A 17690-nucleotide genomic window follows, 5' to 3' on the forward strand; every position below is an offset into this window, starting at 1 on the left:
AGGCCCCACCCTGGAAGGCACCCAAGGCTGGTGCAGAAGGAGGGAGGGGGAGGAGCAGGAGACCAGACAACCCCTCCCCCCACCATGGGGTCCACTCTGGTCATGCTTAGGGTCTGGCTCATGTTCCATGGTTTCTCCAGACAGTACCTTTTGGCTCCGCCCCTCATCCCTGCTCCTCCATGTACTGTCTCCAGGGGCCTGGCAGACGGCTGGCGGGGCTGGACGGTGGCCATGAGGCATGGGGTCCAGTGGGCAGAGCTGGCAGGCCACGACTATGTGCTGGACCTGGTGTCCAACCTCGAGCTGCTCCGGGACTTCCCGAGACAGAAGTCCTACTTCATCGTGGGTGCAGAAGGGCCTGTGGCCGACAGGGGAGGCCCCAGAGCGTAGGTGGCTACCCGGGCCCTTCACGCAGATGGCCTCTCCTCGCACACGGTTTTTCTCCCAGCTGCTGGTTCAGAGCTGAGTTCTAAACCTAAGCTTTAAGCAACTTCTACACCCAACGTGGTCTCGCACTCACTATCCCAAGATCAAGAGCCCGATGTTCTGCTGCCCTCTCCAGGTCCCACCTTTAAAGGGAGGGAGTCACCCATTTCCAGAGCCCAGAGAGAACATGGTGGTGGGATTGGGGGGTGATTCAGGGAGAGCCACGATCTTGTAGGAGGGGAGCTGCTCCAGGGCCCCCTTCCCTACAGGTTGTTTGGGAACAGCTGGGACTCGGATGAGGACACAGCCACCAGGCCCCAGGCCCAGGGACACGTGGCCAGAGTAGCTGACTCCGATGGGTACTGCAGCCACAACGAGGACGGTACAAATGGGACCCAGAGAGGGACAGCGAACTACCAAGGCCAGCCAGCAGTGGCCACTGTCTGGTGGGGAGGGATCCTGGAGGCAATGGGGAGATTAGCAGGAGAAAAGAACTTGGCTTTTGTGTCCCCCACCCTCCCAACCAGACTCAGACACCCCGGGAGAACCCTCTGTGCCCCACAAGGGACTGGACGGCTACCTGGACAGCCTCTTCGACCCCGTGCTGTCCTATGGGGATGCGGTAGGGATTGGCGAGGGTGGTGTTTGCAGACAGCTGGGACCACAGGGTGGTTCAGGAGCATCTCACAGCCAGGGCTGAGGGTGTCCCCGAGGCTCAAGATGCTCCAGGCTGACCCCAGAAGGACCCATGGGCCCCTCCTCCACCTCCAGTGGGAGCCAGCCCCCTCAGGCACCCTTGCTCATTCTGGGAACTTCCAGGAGCCCCTCCGTGGCATGATGTGGGCCCTGAGCAGGGCATAGCATCTCCTGGAACCTGTTCATTCACCTGTGGGAAGGGGGATGGGTTTGGGGAGTTTGCACCACTGTGGGAGTACTGACTGGTATGCTGCATGACTGGAGGCTGGGCATGGAGCAGACGCCCCAGGGACAGAGGAGGTGGCTGGTGTCGGGTGCCCGTTGCCTTGGTGTCTGAGGAGCATGACAGTGAGGCAGACACTTGAGCCACCTGCTGCCCCCAGGACCTGGAGAAGCCAACAGCCATTGCCTATCGCATGAAAGGGGGAGGCCAGCCTGGTGGCAGCGGTAGTAGCAGCACTGAAGACCCCCCCAGGAGACCCCCAGAGCCAAAGCCAAAGCCAAGTCAGTGCCTGCCCCCAGGGTGGTTCTGGAGTCGGGCGAGATGAGGGGGGCTCTCCTGCTGGTTCTCGGGGCTCCTCTACCTGCTAGGATGGAGGCAGCCATGGGCCTGGCGGGAGGGGGTGAGGGGGACAGCGGCAGGGTGGGGGGATAGCTGGGGAATTCCTATTTCCCTCTACCTCCCGTCCCTTGGGATCCACGCCCTCCGACTCGGCTCCCCCCCAGTCCCAGGCCTAGATGCCTCCACGCTGGCCCTGCAGCAGGCCTTCATCCACAAGCAGGCCGTCCTCCTGGTGAGTGCCGGATGGGTGCGGGGGGTGCCCTGAGTTTGGGCCTGCCAGTCACCACCGCCACCACCTCTCCCCAGGCCCGGGAGATGACCCTGCAGGCCATGGCACTCCAGCAGCAGCCCCTGGGCCCTACCCCAAGGCCCTTGCCCCCGGAGGTGAGCCTGGCCTGCCCAGCCGAGAGGCGTGCTGCTCTGGGGCATTTTTGTTCCTCTCTGGGGCAGTCGCCCCGCAGCCCATCCTGGGCGTAAATGTGGGGTCCCTAAGAACAGGCGGGTGTGTCCCAGGAAGCACACCCTATCCCCTGTTCTCTGCAGAAACCCCTACCACCAGAGGCACGGCCGCAGTTTGTGGGCACTGGACCCCCAGCCAAGCCTGTGCTCCTCCGCTCCTCTCCAAAGCCTCTGGCCCCTGCCCCTCTGGCCAAGGCGCCAAGACCCCCCACCAAGCCCGTGGCTGTCCCTGTTCTAGCTCAGCACCGGGTTTGTCTAGAAACCAGTGAGTGTCCTATCCCTGTGGTTGGGGGTAGGGGGGGCTTCCCGGGACAGGACTGGGATTGTAGTGTGTCCCCTGGGGCCTCACCCTGTCCCCCACCCCCACCCGCCCCCTTGCCTACAGCTGCACCCTGTCCAGATCTGGTCCGGTATTCCACACTCAACTCAGAGCACTTCCCGCAGCCCACACAGCAGATCAAGAACATCGTGAGGCAGTACCAGCAGCCGCCCCGGGGAGGCCGGCCTGAGGCCCTCAGGTCAGCTCTGCCCCTGTCCCCACCATCCAGCACTCTGGACGGTATGTGGGGGGGGGCCCTCCTTGCTGTGGGCCCGTCCACCTGGGGAGCAGCCCCCTGCCCGGCACCCTGCAGGGAGTGAGTCTGCTCACGCAGATGGTCCCAATGATCCTTCAGCCAGAGGAAGACTGAGACCACTCTCTAGGTTGTGCTGTGTGACCTCAGGCCAGTCTCTGACCCTCTCTGTGCCCTCACGTGTAATGATGGGGGTGGGGCTGGGGGTGGAGGAAGAAGTTCCCTGTTACAGGTATTTGTAGCTGGGAAGAAGAAAAACTCCTATCCAATCCATCAGGAAGGATGGCGGAAAGATGTTTGCGAAGCGGCCAGATCCCCACGAGGAGGCGCTAATGATCCTCAAGGGGCAGATGGGCGACCCAGCGGCAGCAGGGGGCAGCCAGGTGAGGGACACGTTTGGGCTGTGGCCCTGGAGTGCCTCCAAAGCCAGCTGCCCCTATAAGCGGCTGCCCCTGCCACTGCCCCCTTCCTGGCTCCCCGCCTCCGTTCTGCCCCCTGAGCACTCTCTTTGTGGTGGGAACAGGTGCCCAGAGAGGCTGTGGCCTTGGTCAAGCCAGTGACCAGCACACCAAGGCCATCCGTCGGACCCACTCCAGGTGAGAGGCCAGGAGGAAGAAGGGAGAGAGGGGCATGAGGGTCCAAGGGTATAAGCCTGTGTGAGCACAGGGGAGTCCCAGTCTTCATGTCCGTGGCATGTGTGTGTTTGTGTCCCTGAGCCCTTGTGGACCTACTCTGTGCAGATTCATGTAAGTATATCAGCACTTATGTAACACTGATTTCAGGCTAGACCTGCTCTGGCCTCAGTAAATCCCCACTCAAATCCTTCAAGGAAATACTGCTCCGGTCTCTATGTTACAGATGAGAAAACAGACACAGAGAGGTTACGTGACTTGTCCAAGATCACACGGTTCAAAGGGTCAGACCAGGAATATAAACTCAGCCCCCCTAGACTCATAATTGGAACCCTAATCTCTATGTTCTCTGCCTCATGGCAACCACAGTATATCTTAAAAGCTTACATCATGTTGGGGCACCTGGGTGGCTCAGTGGGTTAAAGCCTTTGCCTTCGGGTCATGATCCCAGGGTCCTGGGATCAAGCCCCGCATTGGGCTCTCTGCTCAGCAGGGAGCCTGCTTCCCTCTCTCTGCCTGCCTCTCTGCCTATCTCTGTCTTTGAAATAAATAAATACAATCTTTTAAAACATGTTTTAAAAGCTCACATCATGTCTCTGCCAAGAACTCTCCCATGATTTCTAGGATGAACTCCAGACTTTTCACTATGGCCTATGAGACCCTGCACAATCTGCCCACCTCTACAACCTCATCCCCTCCCACTCTCCCTTTGGTACACAGCAAGCCCACTCCTACCCCAGTGCCTTTGCACTTGCTATACCTAGAATGCTCTTCCCCAGAAGATCTTTGCATGCCTGGCCCATCTCATCATTCAGGTCTTGGCTAAGTGTCATCTCAGAGAGGTATGCCAGGTCACAGAGACTGAAGGACCCTCACAGACAAGCCCCTAGACTTTCTCCTAAATACACAAGATTTATTTCCATCCCAGCTCCTAGAACTGAGACCTTTGTTATTTCTTGCTGTTCCATCAACACCTAACACAAGACTGTCAACACAAGGACAGGAGTTTTGTCTCTACTGTTCACACCCAGCCTCTAGCACAGACCGGCTTCATACACTAGGTGCTCTGTATATGCATCAAATGAAAGACTGAGCCAGAGCTGAGCTGTTATGATTGTTCCTGTGCTCTCATGACTGGTGTGTCCACTGTCAGGGGTGTGGGAAACCTCTTAGCCCTGGTCCCTTACCTGACAAGAGGTCGCCCCCAGTCCCTTCCCTCATCGGCCCTGTGTCTCTGACTCATGCCTACCCGACTCACTGTGCTCCCCAGTGCCGCCTTCGCGGTCTCTGGAGCCCCCTGAGGAACCCCGGCAGACGCGGCTGCACCGCCTAGTGAACCCCAACTTCTACGGCTACCAGGACGCCCCCTGGCGGATCTTCTTGCGCAAAGAGGTACTTGACACTGTTGAAGCCAAGGGAGGGGCTGCATGGGGGGGAAGCCCTCTCCCCTGCAGGGGGCAGGGAGGAGGGGCGGAGCTGGGGCTGGGGCACAAGAACGTGGTCCATGTAAGGGGGCGGAGTCAGAGCCAGAGGATGGAGCCCGCTGTATTTAGGGGATGGGGCCCGGTGGGAAGCAAAGCGAGGGGACTGTCCCAAGGGCCTCACTGGAGCCCCAATCCCACAGGTGTTTTACCCCAAGGACAGCTACAGCCATCCTGTGCAGCTAGACCTCTTGTTCCGGCAGGTGAGGTCTTCTCGTCCCTTTCTGCCTCAGTGTACTCACCAGGGCAATGGGTACATAGACTAGCTGTCTGCAGATTTCATTTCTGTACTCTTGGATATGGGGTCCTTGACCACAGCGAGGATGGGAAGTTGTTCTACTGAATTTCCCACCTCCACTGTCAAGGTCAGTAAGCCCACAATTTGGATTTAACCAGATACACCTGATTTGTATTGGGTTGAGCGGGATGGTATTCAGAAATCAAATCTCAGCCCCAGTAAGTACAGGAGGAAGCTACGGCCCAAGGGCAGGAAGAGAGGAGGAAGGAGAGGGGCCTCTGTAACTGGGATCTGATTCACACAGATGACCCCACTGCCACATAAGTAGAAACCTCTGCATTCCTACTCCCACTAGAACAGTCCAGCCTGGGTTCCCAGCTGGGGGAGTCTCGCCAGCCACCTGCATTGGGGTTCATTCCCACAGATCCTCCATGACACGCTGTCCGAGGCCTGCCTGCGCATCTCTGAGGACGAGAGACTGAAGATGAAGGCCTTGTTTGGTACCATGGGAGACAGGAAAGGACACGGATGGGGCATCCAGCTAGAGTCAGGCTAGCCCCTTCCACAGGGAGATTGGGGATGACGAACCCAGCCCTGATTGCCTCCTGGACAGCTCCCTTGGCTCTGTTTCTGGCATCTTCCCTGGCCAGGTGTCAGGCTGAGTTCAGATTTGCCTAACACACCATGTGTCCCCAGCCATCCTGTCTGTCCGTGGATCTTGGTTCCCCTTGTAGACACTGAGAACACAATTCCAGTACCTTCTTGCCAGGTGTCAGCCTCCCTCCCTGCAATGTGGGCTGGCAGGGGAGGGGAGGGAGGATTCTGACCTGACCTGGCATCCCTTAGCCCAGAACCAGCTGGACACACAGCGGCCCCTGGCAACGGAGAGCGTGAAGCGGGCAGTGGTCAGCACCGCACGTGACAGCTGGGAGGTCTACTTCTCCCGCCTCTTCCCCGCCACGGTGCGAGCCCCCTGCTGGCCCCCACTCACCCAGGGGCTTCAGGGAGAAGACTAGAAGACTCACGTGTCCCTCATCCCCACCCAGGGCAGCGTGGGCACTGGCGTGCAGATCCTAGCCGTGTCCCACACAGGCATCAAACTCCTGCGGATGGTCAAGGGCAGCCGGGAGGCTGGCGGGCAGCTGCAGGTCCTGCGCACGTACAGGTGACCTGGGGACAGGCGGGTGAGAATGGGGCTGGCTGGAGGTGGGTGTGGACCAACAGCAGCCTCTCCTCCCAGACTCTTGCCCCAGCCAACTGCCAGCTGCCTGTGATGTGCCAGGCTCTGGGCCAAGTCCATTTTACAGACAGGGCAACTGAGGCTCTGTGACAGAAGTGGCTTGTCTCAACTCACAAAACCAGGACGTGGATGATGCTAGCAGCCCGCCACCCTGTCCTGCCTCTTAGCCTACACCCCAGACCTGCCCTCCCAGAGCTCACTGTGCAGTGCGGGCGTCTGTGTTGTGAACAGCCGGGAAGGGCAAGGGTGCTCCAGCATAAGACATCACGGAGTCTGCGGACCCCTCCTCTGCCAGCAGCCCCTTTTGTCCTCTGTCACACAAGCCCAGAGAAAGAGCCTCGCTCGCTGGTTGTGTGAAAGCTCCTTGCTTTGAAAGATGCAGAGAATTTGGTCAGTGGGTGAAAGAGAGGCATTTCTGTGGGCAAGACCTAGAAGGCTGGATTAAGAAACAAACAAACAGGGGCACCTGAGTGGCTCAGTCAGTTAAGTGGGTAAGCCTCTGCCTTCCGCTCAGGCCATGATCTCAGGAACCTGGGATAGAGCCCTGCATGGGGCTCTCTGCGCAGCAGGAAACTTGTCTCTCCTTCTCCCTCTGCCACTAGACCCCCCAACTTGTGTGCATGTTCTCTCTCTCAAATAAAATCTTTTTAAAAAGAGAGAGAGAGAGAAAAAGAAACAAACAGAGCAAGGCAAAGTGTAATGAGGGCTGGAGTGTGAGTTCACAGGGGCTAGGAAATGAGCAGGAGCCACAGGCAGGATGGGGTGGGGAGGCTAGGCAGGCTCCCAGGTCGCGTGGGGGCAGGGGGCAGGGGGCTGGGGTGGGACTGGGCTTTGGAAACCATACAGGGCAGGAACAGAAGGACCAGGATGGGATGGGAGGACGGCATCCTCCGGCCAAGGAGCCCTGCCTTGATGACTCTCCCCGTCCTCCAGCTTTGCGGATATCCTCTTTGTGACCATCCCCTCCCAGAACATGCTGGAGTTCAACCTGGCCAGTGAGAAGGTCATCCTCTTCTCAGCCCGAGCTCACCAGGTCAAGACCCTGGTGGACGACTTCATCCTGGAGCTGAAGAAGGTCAGGGTCCTCCTACAGATGCCCTTTCCTGAGGGGCCTGGGGGCAGAGAACAGGGCTCTTCTGCATCATGGACATGCCTGCTGCCCGGCCTGGGAGGCATGGGTGTGAGTGTGTGTGTGTGGGTGTGTGTGCGTGCCCGTGTCCACAGACATCTGGCATCTTTCGGGCCTTTGCATAGGCCGTGTCTGGGACACCTGTTCCCACTTTTGCCAGCTCCCTCAAAGCCTTTCTTAATGCCCTCATCACAGGTGTCACCCCAGCCCCACCCCGAGCCCCAGGGCAAGTACCCACCTCAGCCTCCGCAGCCTCCCTTCCTCCCCACCAGGCAGTCTCAGGCCCAGCAGCTGGCCTCAGTGGGGCACCTTTGGGGGGGGGGTGGGTAAGGCCTGTACACGTCCTGACGGCCACCCAGTGTCCCTCAGACTCTCAGCTCCAGCCCTTCACATTTTAGGAACCCCTTTGACTCACACAGCATCCTTCCCTCTTGCACTCGCGGAATGTTCAGAATGTTGCCCAGGAATCAGGGAGGAATACCTGTGGGAGAGAGGAGCCAGGGCATGGCCCCAGGCTTCGGGGGGGGGGGGCGGGATGAGACCACAGCCCCTCTCCCGGGCCCTCCTCCCAGGGCTCGGACTATGTGGTCGCGGTGAGAAACTTCCTGCCCGAAGACCCAGCGCTGCTGGCCTTCCACAAGGGCGACATCATCCACCTGCAGCCCCTGGAGCCTCCCCGAACGGGTCAGGGCCTTGAGATGCTGGGTACTGGAGGGGGAGGCCGGGCCAGGGGGCTCCTGGCCTGTGCTGACATCAGCTTGACCCCCAGGGTACAGTGCCGGCTGTGTTGTCCGCAAGAAGGTGGTGTACCTGGAGGAACTGCGACGCAGAGGCCCCGACTTTGGTGGATACCCCCAGATTTCTGCCCCCTCCCCGTCTAGCCTCCCTGGCTCCCAAACCTGGAAACCCTAACTGGCTTCATGAGCTGGCACTACACAGGCTCAGTGGGGTTTCTCCTGCCCCAGAGCGGTCCTCCTGGCAGCCCCCTAGCCCAGCCCTCTGTCTTCATGTCAGGCTGAGGGGTCTCTGCAAGTGTTAGTGTTCCCCTGTATGTGGCCTGGGTCTCTCTCTGCCCGAGGGTCTACAAGCACCATGTCTTCTCGTCCACCTCCACTGAGGGAATGTCTTCCCTGTCCCCGTGTCCGCATCTGCAGATAGGCTCCCGGTAGGGCTCCCTCACAGACCCTGGGCCAAGGGCAGGAAGGAGCTCGATTACCCCTTCAGGGGCCCCTTAATCCCAAGACAAGACCCTTCTGTTTGTCTCAGACCCCTTACCTGGCCCCTAGGCTGGAGGTTCGGGACCATCCACGGGCGTGTGGGCCGCTTCCCTTCGGAGCTGGTGCAGCCCGCGGCCGCCCCCGACTTCCTACAGTTGCCAGCTGAGCCAGGCAGGGGCCGGGCTGCAGCTGTGGCTGCTGCCGTGGCCTCCACAGCCGCTGCATGGGAGGTGGGCCGCAGGAGGGAGGTGAGACCTGCTGGGCTGGCCATGGGGCTGGAATGCAGGGGTTGCTCAGCCTGATAGTGGAGGCAGAGGGGAGCAAGGTCAGCCAAGAGTGTGACCAGTTCCAGGATAGGAGAACCTGGTAGGGCTAGCCAGATGTGTGGCCTAGGGGATGGGACCTGAGAGGGCTGGAGGTATGGCCAAATGGGGTTGGGGTGGTGGGGGTCAGCAGAAGGATTGTGATGAGGCCCCTGGAGCAGGACCAGCCTGGGGGCCAGTAGGGGTGGGGCCGGCAAATGAGGCGGGGTTGGGTGTGTGGAATGGAGCTAGCAAGGGGTGGGGTGAGGTAAAACTAAGGAGTGAAGGACAAGGTCAGCCACAACCAGGCAGCTGGGGAAGCTAACCCTGTACTCAGATGGGGGGCGTGGCCAGGTGCAGCAGGGGGCGAGGTCAGCTGGGCCTGTGGAAAGTGGGGCCAGGAGAAGGGCGCCAGGACTACTGAATGGGGGTGGGTTTCGATGGGTGGAGGTTAGGGGTAGCCTGAGAGGCTCAGGACAGAGTCAGCCTGGAGTTGGGTGTGGCAGCTATGAATGTGACCCCGTGTGGCAGGCCAGGACCTCTTAGCTCTGGCCCTCCTGCAGGGACCCCCGGTCAGGGCTGGCTGCCCTGATGGTGCGGAAGATGGCCTGACTCTCCCCCCGTACTCGATGCTTGAGTTTGCCCAGAAGTATTTCCGAGACCCTCAGAGGAAACCCCAGTGAGTGGTGGCCTCATCCTTTATCCCCACTCTGAGGAAGATCCTTCTGGGGCTTCTTACAGCCATCCACGTGGGGGCACCCACTTGTGATGGGGGGGGATGAGAAACCCCGCCAGATGTGAGGTCCTCCTGCAGCCTCTGCTTCTGGGAGCCTTCCTGCCTGGCCAACTGACGTGGGGTGGAGAACATTCTGGGTAGGAAGGGGATGTCGCCAGAGGCTCAGAGGCGATGCTAGTCAGCAGCGCCATCCCTGCAACCTATCTCCTGTTGCAGGGATGGCCTCAGGCTCAAATCCAAGGAAGGCCGGGAATCCAGAACCTTGGAAGACATGCTCTGCTTCACCAAGGTATCCAGCCCCAGGCCTGTTTCCCCAACTGTAAAATGGTGATGGCAAGATTCCCCCTTCCAGGCCCCTCGGGAAAACAGCCTTGTCCTCAGTGGGCCCCCTCCCAGCTCTCAGCACCCCAGCCACCTGATTCCTCCCAGGGGCAGGATCTGTCCCCATTGCCGAGCAAGCCTGGCACCTCTTCTGTGATGTGGACTCTTCCGTCGTGAGACGGGAGGCACCCCCTGGCCCTGACACAGCTCCCTTCCTCCCCTCACAGACCCCACTTCAGGAATCTCTTATCGAGCTCAGTGACAGCAGCCTCAACAAGATGGCCACCGACATGTTCCTAGGTGTGCGGGTGGGATGGAACCGTGGCCAGGCCCCCGGGACCAGCTGGGATCCAGCACCCCGTGACCCTGCCTATCCCACCCCTCTGGTCTTGAGTCTTCCCCCTCCCCTCAACTCAGACTTGGGGCCCCATTAAGCCCCCAGCTGCCTCCTGGGGACGGACCCAACCTTGGGGTGCCATGGGGGTAGAGCGGGCAGCTAGGTGTCTGCTGGCCTCAGTGGGGCAAGTCTTTCTTATAGCTGTTATGAGGTTCATGGGCGATGCTCCACTGAAAGGCCAAAGTGAACTGGACGTGCTTTACACCCTCCTGAAGGTCAGTCCAGCAGACTTCGCCAGATGCTCCCTTTCCAGCTTGTGTGGCTCAGTTTCCCTATCTGTTACCCAAAGTTGCAAGACTTTGGGCAGAGGGGAAGCCCAAAGAGGAGTGCATCCTGCAGGTGGGGAGGGGGCTGGGGAAAGGACACCAGGCCTTTCTCCAAGCACACACCCTGTTTTTTTGTGTCTGGGGTGTGGCACGGGCCCTGGCCTGGCCTTGCCATGTAATGGCCTGCCCGCCTTCAGCTGTGTGGGGACCATGAAGTCATGCGGGACGAATGTTACTGCCAAGTTGTGAAGCAGATCACGGACAACACCAGCACCAAGCCGTGAGTGAGCTGGGCCTTTCCCTTTGTCCCCTATTCCCACGCTGCGTCCTTGCTCCAGGAGTAACCAGTTTAGACTCTCACCCCCTACCCAGGTCTTCCCTCCTAATTCTCTTCCCCTCATCCTCTTCCTCACCCAATGGTTAGAGTACACATGTTTGGAATTGCTTGGTCTGAGACAAGCTGCTGCTGCTCTCTCAGCCTCATTTTCCTCGTCTGTAAAATGGCATTGATCATGTGATAAATCCAGGATCTTGGTTGCAAGTGACAGAAACCCAGTTCAAGATGGTTTAACCAAAAGAGGATTCAGGTGACTGAAAAGCCCAAATATGGCTTCAGGCATGGCTGGATCCAGGTGTCATTGGGAACAGGCTTTCTCTACATTCTAGCCCTGCTGCTCTCCGTGTTGTTAGCGTTCTTTAGTAATATCTCCCATCCACTGGCAAGATACCAGTTCTGAGAAGACATTTGCCAGTCTAGTATTCTTAGGGAAAGCCAGATTGACCCAAGTTTTTAGCAAAAATTCCCAAATCTAGTCTTTTTGGCTTCAGTTAGTCCCATGCCCATCCCTGAACCAACCACAATGACTGGAGGATATGGAGCTTTGACTGGCTAGAACTGGGTCAGATTTTTGTCCCTCAACCAGTCACTGGATCCAAAGGAAGGTTGAACTCTGATTGGCCAGACCAAGATCAACAAACCATCCCTAAACCAATCACTGTGGCCAGGCAGCTACAGTGTTCTAGTTCTAGGCCAGACCTGGCTCCCATGTCTGTCATCAAACCATTGTGAACTGGGGAGGAGTGGGTGCTTTCTTAAAGGAAGCCCAAGTGTTGGCCACAGGCCCCAGCTGGCCCCAGAAATGAAACCTTGCCTGCGGGGCAGTGGGAAGGTGAATGTGTCTTACATGGAACTGGCACAGAGCAAGTGGCCAGCATGGGACGCTCTTGCTATCACCAGATCTACCCTCCTGTCCCCATCTGGTCTACCTCCCCCACTGGCTCTCTACTCCACCCCCAGGACTTTTAGAAGCACTCAGCATATCCTCCTGCCCCTTCCCACCCCCTGGCCCTCCCTGCCATCCCTTGTGCCCAGCCCCAGCAGGGCCTTCCTTCAAGGCCCTCCACCCAGGAGCCTCCCCAGAGAGATTACACCCAGAGAATACTTGTGGGTTTTTTTATTTTGTTTTTTGTTTGTTTGTTTGTTTGTTTTGTGCATGTCTGGCTTGTCCTGTCAAGGGCCTCATCTCCTTCTTTCCCTGTCTCCCACCTTGTCTTCCCAAGCACAATGTACTTTCTACATGGCTCTGGGGCCCCCGCCCTCTCTCCCTGGCTGGGGAGCACCGTCAGCCAACAAGCTGTCTGAGAGCCAGAGACATCCAGCCCCATCCCTAGAGTCTCCCAGCATGGCCCTCCAGGGCTGCGGCCAGCTGTGATGTGGTCCTGTATGCGTTTCCCCATAGGGACAGCTGCCAGCGAGGCTGGAGGTTACTATACATCGTGGCTGCCTACCACAGCTGCTCCACGGTCCTCCAGCCACACCTCGTTCGCTTCCTCCAGGACGTGAGCCGGACTCCAGGCCTGCCCTTCCAAGGTGAGGGGCCAGTGAGTGGCAACCCTGGGTAGTGAGCACACGGAAGGGATTTCTAGGTGGGCCAAGTGGCAGGAGCAAAGGCCTGGAGGTGGCACTGTGTGGCATGCGGGAAAAGGAAGGGGGTAGTGAGGGCCTGGAGTGCTGGGTAAGGCCTCACTTCTCTCTTGGCCATTGAGAATCCCCAAGAGTCTTGAGTGGGTCTGTGCAGGGGTGAGACCCAGCTGGTGGCAGGGTCTCAGCCTTTCCTCCCTTGGAGACTGGAGGAAAGGGGCTTGTCCTCAGCCTCACCCCTACCCTTGTTTCCAGAGCAACCCCTGGGTTCCCCTTAGGAAAAAGGTCATCAGGGACGCCTGGGTGGCTCAGTTGGTTGAGTGGCTGCCTTTGGCTCAGGTCATGATCCCAGCATCCTGGGATCAAGTCCCACATCAGGTTCCTTGTTCGGCAAGGAGCCTGCTTCTCTCTCTGCCTCTACCTGCCACTCTGTCTGTGCTCGCTCGCTCTCTCTCTGACAAATAAATTAAAAAAGAAAAAAATATTTTAAAAAAAGTATTAAAAAAAAAGAAAAGAAAAAGGTCATCATAGCAGTCATGAAGGAGATAGCAGACCTCTTTGTCCACCCCCTGCCGAGTCCTCCTCTTTCATTCGGTTAACATTCCCAAAGAAACAAAGGGTGGCATCTTCTGCACCCAACTCTGGGTGAGGGAGGGGGATTGGGCAAGGGGGTCTCAGCTGACAGGGGAACATACCCCCGGGGCAACAGTGGAGGTGACGGCTGTTTCCAAGGCCCATAGGTAGCTGGGGGACTGTGGGCTAGACAAAAGGCTTTAACCACATGGGCCATGAGTTCGAATGCAGCTCTTGTCTTTGGGCAAATTCCTGCCCCTCTCCGGACTGTTTCCTCAGCTACCACCACGTTGGGGAGTAGATACCCTGTAGATTTTGGAAAGAAACCAGTAGGCTGGTGCTGGTGGCCGGAAGAGCCTCTTTCTTGCACTGCCTACCCTGGGCAAGGCCTTGACTCTCTGTCTCTGCAGGGATTGCCAAGGCATGTGAGCAGAATCTTCAGAAAACCTTGCGCTCTGGTGGCCGTGTGGAGCTCCCCAGCAGTATGGAGCTTCGGGCCATGTTGGTGAGTGTCAGGTGGGGTCAGGAGGAACAGGGGGGAAACAGGAGCCCAGCTCAGAGACGCTGTGGGCACTCAGCCCTCGCCAGTCCAGAGCCCCTTGGCTTGGGCACTTTCGTGGCCGGGGACAATGGCTGGCCCACATCCCAGTACACGGCCTCTCTCGTCTCCTCCTCTCTATTCCAGGCGGGCCGCAGTTCCAAGAGGCAGCTCTTTCTTCTCCCTGGAGGCCTTGAACGCCACCTCAAAATCAAAACATGCACCGTACGTGAGGGAATGTTTCTGGCAGGCAGGGGCAGGAGGGTGGTGGTGGTGGGGTGCCCTAGGGTTCTGAGTACCGCAGGGCAGGACTTATATCTCAAGGAAGCAGACTAAGTCTCCAAGAGGTAAAGGGTCATACTGCCGAGAAAGAATTTGAATTCCAGAAGCTGTGCTTCTTCCTGCATGAGGCCGTTTCTCAGAGGATCCTTCACGGCTCTGCAGAGGGCCTGAGGAACTCTGTGCTTGGCCTTGCAGGGCCTGGGCCACCAGGAGGACAGGGGTCAGCTCAGCTGGTCTGGCCTCACCCTTCCCTTCCTCCAGGTGGCCCTGGATGTGGTGGAGGAGATCTGTGCCGAGATGGCTCTGACCCGCCCGGAGGCCTTCAGCGAGTACGTCATCTTTGTCGTCACCAACCGAGGTGAGGGGCCAGGGGGACTGGGGACGCTGGGCCCAGCCCTTAAGTCCCAGGTCAGATGCCACTTCTTCTGGGTAGTCCGGGCTGCAATGCCTAAGAACTCTTCTGTGCGCCGAGCACCCCAGCTCTGGATGTTGGTTTTGCCTACCAGACTGGAAGTTCATGGAGGACAGTGGCCTGCTTGGCGGGAGCCCATGGGCCCTGCCTTCAAGCAGCTCACATCCTGGGACGTTTCCTTGAGTGGACCCTGGCTTCTGGAGCCCGCCACACATGCATTGCTTCCTGTCTCTCAGGCAGTAGCAGCGGTCTCCCCCAGCCCTTCTCACATGGCCCAAAGCCCCTTCTGTCTGCTGCCCACTCTGGACTGTGGTCTTACCTCCCGCCACCCTGGGCTTGGTGCCAGCCTCCTGCCCCTAACACTTGTGGCTGCCGGGTGGGTTCTGAACTGTGTGTCCTCGGCCCTGTCCGCCTGAGTCCAGCTAACACAGGGGGCAGGGGATGGTGGTAACAAAATCGTCCTCATAACGGAAATGTATGGACCAGATATGGTGTTCCAGGCACAGTTCAAAGCATTTTAATTATAAAAACTCCTGGAGGGGGTCCATTGTTCAGTGGAGGTTAAGGGGTTTCCTGAAGGTCACACCATGGAGATTTGAACCTGGGCACTCTAGCCTCAAGAGTCTGGACTTTATCATCACGCCATACCTCCTCTTTGGTAAAATGTTACTGAAGACCTGGGATGGGCAGCAGAAAAGTCCATGTGAGAAGGAAGAGCTTAACCCTCCCTCAAAGACTCAGAGCTCCCCCCCCATTGCCAGGCCCCCATCTGCCCCACCCCCCACCCATTCCAGGAGCCATTCCAGGCAAGGGGGTCTCCCCTGAAGGAGTTCTGTAGGAAGGCATTCATGGGTCTCAAGCCCTGGGGCCTGTGGTACTTCTCCGAGTCCCCAGCCTCCTCCGGAAAGGGGCTGGGGTTCCTTGAGGCATGACCTGAGGCACTTTCCGAGACCTAGGTGGGCTATAGCTTGGAAGCTTGGATTGGAATTATTCCCACCTCTGCTGATCTGCATTTCAGAGGCACGGGGCACTGTGTTCCATACACATGCTCCCCTTCAGGGAGGACCCCATGTCCTGGAGCAGGGAGGGGCCCTGCCCGGGCTCTGCATGTCTGCTCTGCAGCTACCCCCGTCTCTCCACAGGCCAGCACGTGTGTCCACTCAGCCGCTGTGCGTACATCCTGGATGTGGCTTCAGAGATGGAGCCGGTGGATGGGGGCTACATGCTGTGGTTCCGGCGTGTGCTCTGGGATCAGCCCCTCAAGTTTGAGAATGAGCTCTATGTGACCATGCACTACAACCAGGTCAGCACATGGGCTCTGGAATCTTCTACGCTTGCCTATGTGAAGTTGGACTCCACAGCCTTGGCACCTGAGACCTTCCCGGCTATAGTGACTCTGGTGCAGACTCTGTTTTCAGAAACCCCGGCCAGTTCCCAAATGCCGCAATGCGGATGTCCAGGACACTCTTCTCCCGCCACTGTGGGGACTCCCATGTGGGCTTCCGGGCTATGGCCCTCCCCACTCACCTTCTTGTACGTCTCATCATTCCCCAGAGCCCAGAAGGGTAGCCGGTCCCCCCCAGAAGCAAGCGGGACTGGAATTATTGCAATCGCATGTGTTCACGTGTTCCTCTGAGGAACAGGTGAGTGCAGGGTGACCTACAGCCCCTCATTGGAATTCTCAACCCTGCAGGTCCTGCCCGACTACCAGAAGGGCCTCTTCAGCAGCGTGCCAGCCGGCCAGCCCAGCGAGCAACAGCTGCAGCAGGTGTCCAAGCTGGCCTTGCTACAGCACCGGGCCAAGGGCCACTCCCACCTGCCCAGCGTGTAAGCACCTGCCACCTGTCAGCCCCCCACCTCACCACCACCAAGCTGGTCCTCCCAGGCCCCAGCGCTCTGCTCCTGCACCACTGTCTGCCAAGCTGGCTGGGAAGTGGAGAGCGGTTCTGGCCCTGGGGCAGAAACATTCACTGCGGTACTGCAACCCCAACCCCCCATGATAGGAGATCCCTTAAATAAATCCTGGGTGTCAGGCAGCCTTTAAACTGAGTTCCCCAAAGAGGCGATACATTGGTCATCCTAAGACTTTCGGCCTCAGAACATTTTTACTCTCTTAAACATAGGACCCCAAGGAGCTTTTGTTTATGTGGGTCATACTTACTGTACTGGAAACTGAAATTGAGAACCGCCTTAAAATATGTATGGTTTGAAAAATAAGGATAATGTATTACACATTAATATAAATAACCATATAATAATTGTAGTTCTAAAAACATGTGAGAAGCATTTGTAACTCAAGCAGTAGAAATTAACGTTACGTGCTAATGCAAACAACTTCTAAAAACCAACTGTGCTTCCCCAAAAAGATCTAGTGAGGAGAGTAGCACTGGTTTACATTTTGCACATCTCCTTACCAACTGGCGTAATGGAACACAGCTGGGTTCTCAGGTGTGCTTCTGTGGGTGGGTGAACTGGGACCTCACGGGTCATGGGGTCTCCGGCAAGTTCCACTTGTAAAAGAACCCAAGGGGGAAAAGTTCAACTAACATCTTAGCTCTTCAGATGTTATCAGGGAAATGGCTTTGACCTCCTAGGCCCTCAGCCACACCCTGAGAAGCCGTGGTATGAATAATATAGTAAGATAACATAGGTATGCTCTATGTATTTCCAGGAACTCATAATAAGGTAAGATCTCCGAATATAAGGCTCTTTTTATGTTCTAATTTTAAGAAAAAAGGAAGGATGGACAGCTATAATCCCAATATTGGGGGAAAATAAATCACTGAGTTTTACTTTTTGGAAGGTACTTAACATCTCAGCTAATCTTTATTTTCCCCCTTACAAACAAGGAAACTAAGGCCCAGAGAGGTTACAGGGCTTACCGAAGCTTACCCAGCTAATAGGTGGGAGAACCAGGATCCAAACAGAAGGGACAGAAGTGTAGGGTCTGTTGGCGCAACGGGTTCAGCCTGGAGCCCCACGCTTCTCTGCTCCATGCTCTGACCCACTGCTGGTGGTCGCTTTGCTCCCTGCCCCCATATTTCCCCCACCCTAGTGCATCTCACCCTCATGGCCTGGGCTTCCCCTTGGGGAGCGGGGCTACAAAGGACTAAACCACCTTGGGTTCAAGTCTCAGCCCCACAGTTCACTCAGTCACCGTGTCACCCGGGGCCAGTCAGGGAACTTCTCAGAGCCTCCATCCCTGCTTCCTCATGCAGGGACCCTACTGGTAGCGGCCACGGTCATGGAGTGCCTGCCGTGGACCGGGGCACCGAGTGAGCCCATTGGAC

The 17690-nt window shown here is 57.7% G+C and overlaps 1 protein-coding gene across 1 annotated transcript in view; it reads left to right on the plus strand.

Moving 5' to 3' along the window:
* MYO15A (myosin XVA) overlaps positions 1 to 17690 on the plus strand; it is a gene marked incomplete at its 5' end in the record, with an annotated part of 51149 nt that overhangs the window by 25569 nt on the left and 7890 nt on the right. Inside the window, 30 exons of the mRNA XM_082708523.1 lie at positions 195 to 386; positions 696 to 847; positions 954 to 1048; positions 1506 to 1626; positions 1849 to 1916; positions 1991 to 2068; positions 2228 to 2408; positions 2529 to 2661; positions 2993 to 3098; positions 3239 to 3311; positions 4618 to 4739; positions 4972 to 5031; positions 5491 to 5566; positions 5913 to 6028; positions 6113 to 6231; positions 7240 to 7381; positions 8008 to 8119; positions 8205 to 8279; positions 8722 to 8900; positions 9518 to 9633; positions 9907 to 9979; positions 10239 to 10311; positions 10550 to 10623; positions 10872 to 10954; positions 12414 to 12544; positions 13579 to 13673; positions 13854 to 13931; positions 14250 to 14346; positions 15543 to 15703; positions 16094 to 16227. Coding sequence (XP_082564649.1) covers positions 195 to 386; positions 696 to 847; positions 954 to 1048; positions 1506 to 1626; positions 1849 to 1916; positions 1991 to 2068; positions 2228 to 2408; positions 2529 to 2661; positions 2993 to 3098; positions 3239 to 3311; positions 4618 to 4739; positions 4972 to 5031; positions 5491 to 5566; positions 5913 to 6028; positions 6113 to 6231; positions 7240 to 7381; positions 8008 to 8119; positions 8205 to 8279; positions 8722 to 8900; positions 9518 to 9633; positions 9907 to 9979; positions 10239 to 10311; positions 10550 to 10623; positions 10872 to 10954; positions 12414 to 12544; positions 13579 to 13673; positions 13854 to 13931; positions 14250 to 14346; positions 15543 to 15703; positions 16094 to 16227 — 3315 coding nt within the window. The remainder of the gene's footprint in view (positions 1 to 194; positions 387 to 695; positions 848 to 953; positions 1049 to 1505; positions 1627 to 1848; positions 1917 to 1990; positions 2069 to 2227; positions 2409 to 2528; positions 2662 to 2992; positions 3099 to 3238; positions 3312 to 4617; positions 4740 to 4971; positions 5032 to 5490; positions 5567 to 5912; positions 6029 to 6112; positions 6232 to 7239; positions 7382 to 8007; positions 8120 to 8204; positions 8280 to 8721; positions 8901 to 9517; positions 9634 to 9906; positions 9980 to 10238; positions 10312 to 10549; positions 10624 to 10871; positions 10955 to 12413; positions 12545 to 13578; positions 13674 to 13853; positions 13932 to 14249; positions 14347 to 15542; positions 15704 to 16093; positions 16228 to 17690) is intronic.

Source organism: Mustela nivalis, assembly GCF_964662115.1.
Source record: "Mustela nivalis genome assembly, chromosome: 17".
NCBI classification, from domain to species: Eukaryota; Metazoa; Chordata; class Mammalia; order Carnivora; family Mustelidae; genus Mustela; species Mustela nivalis.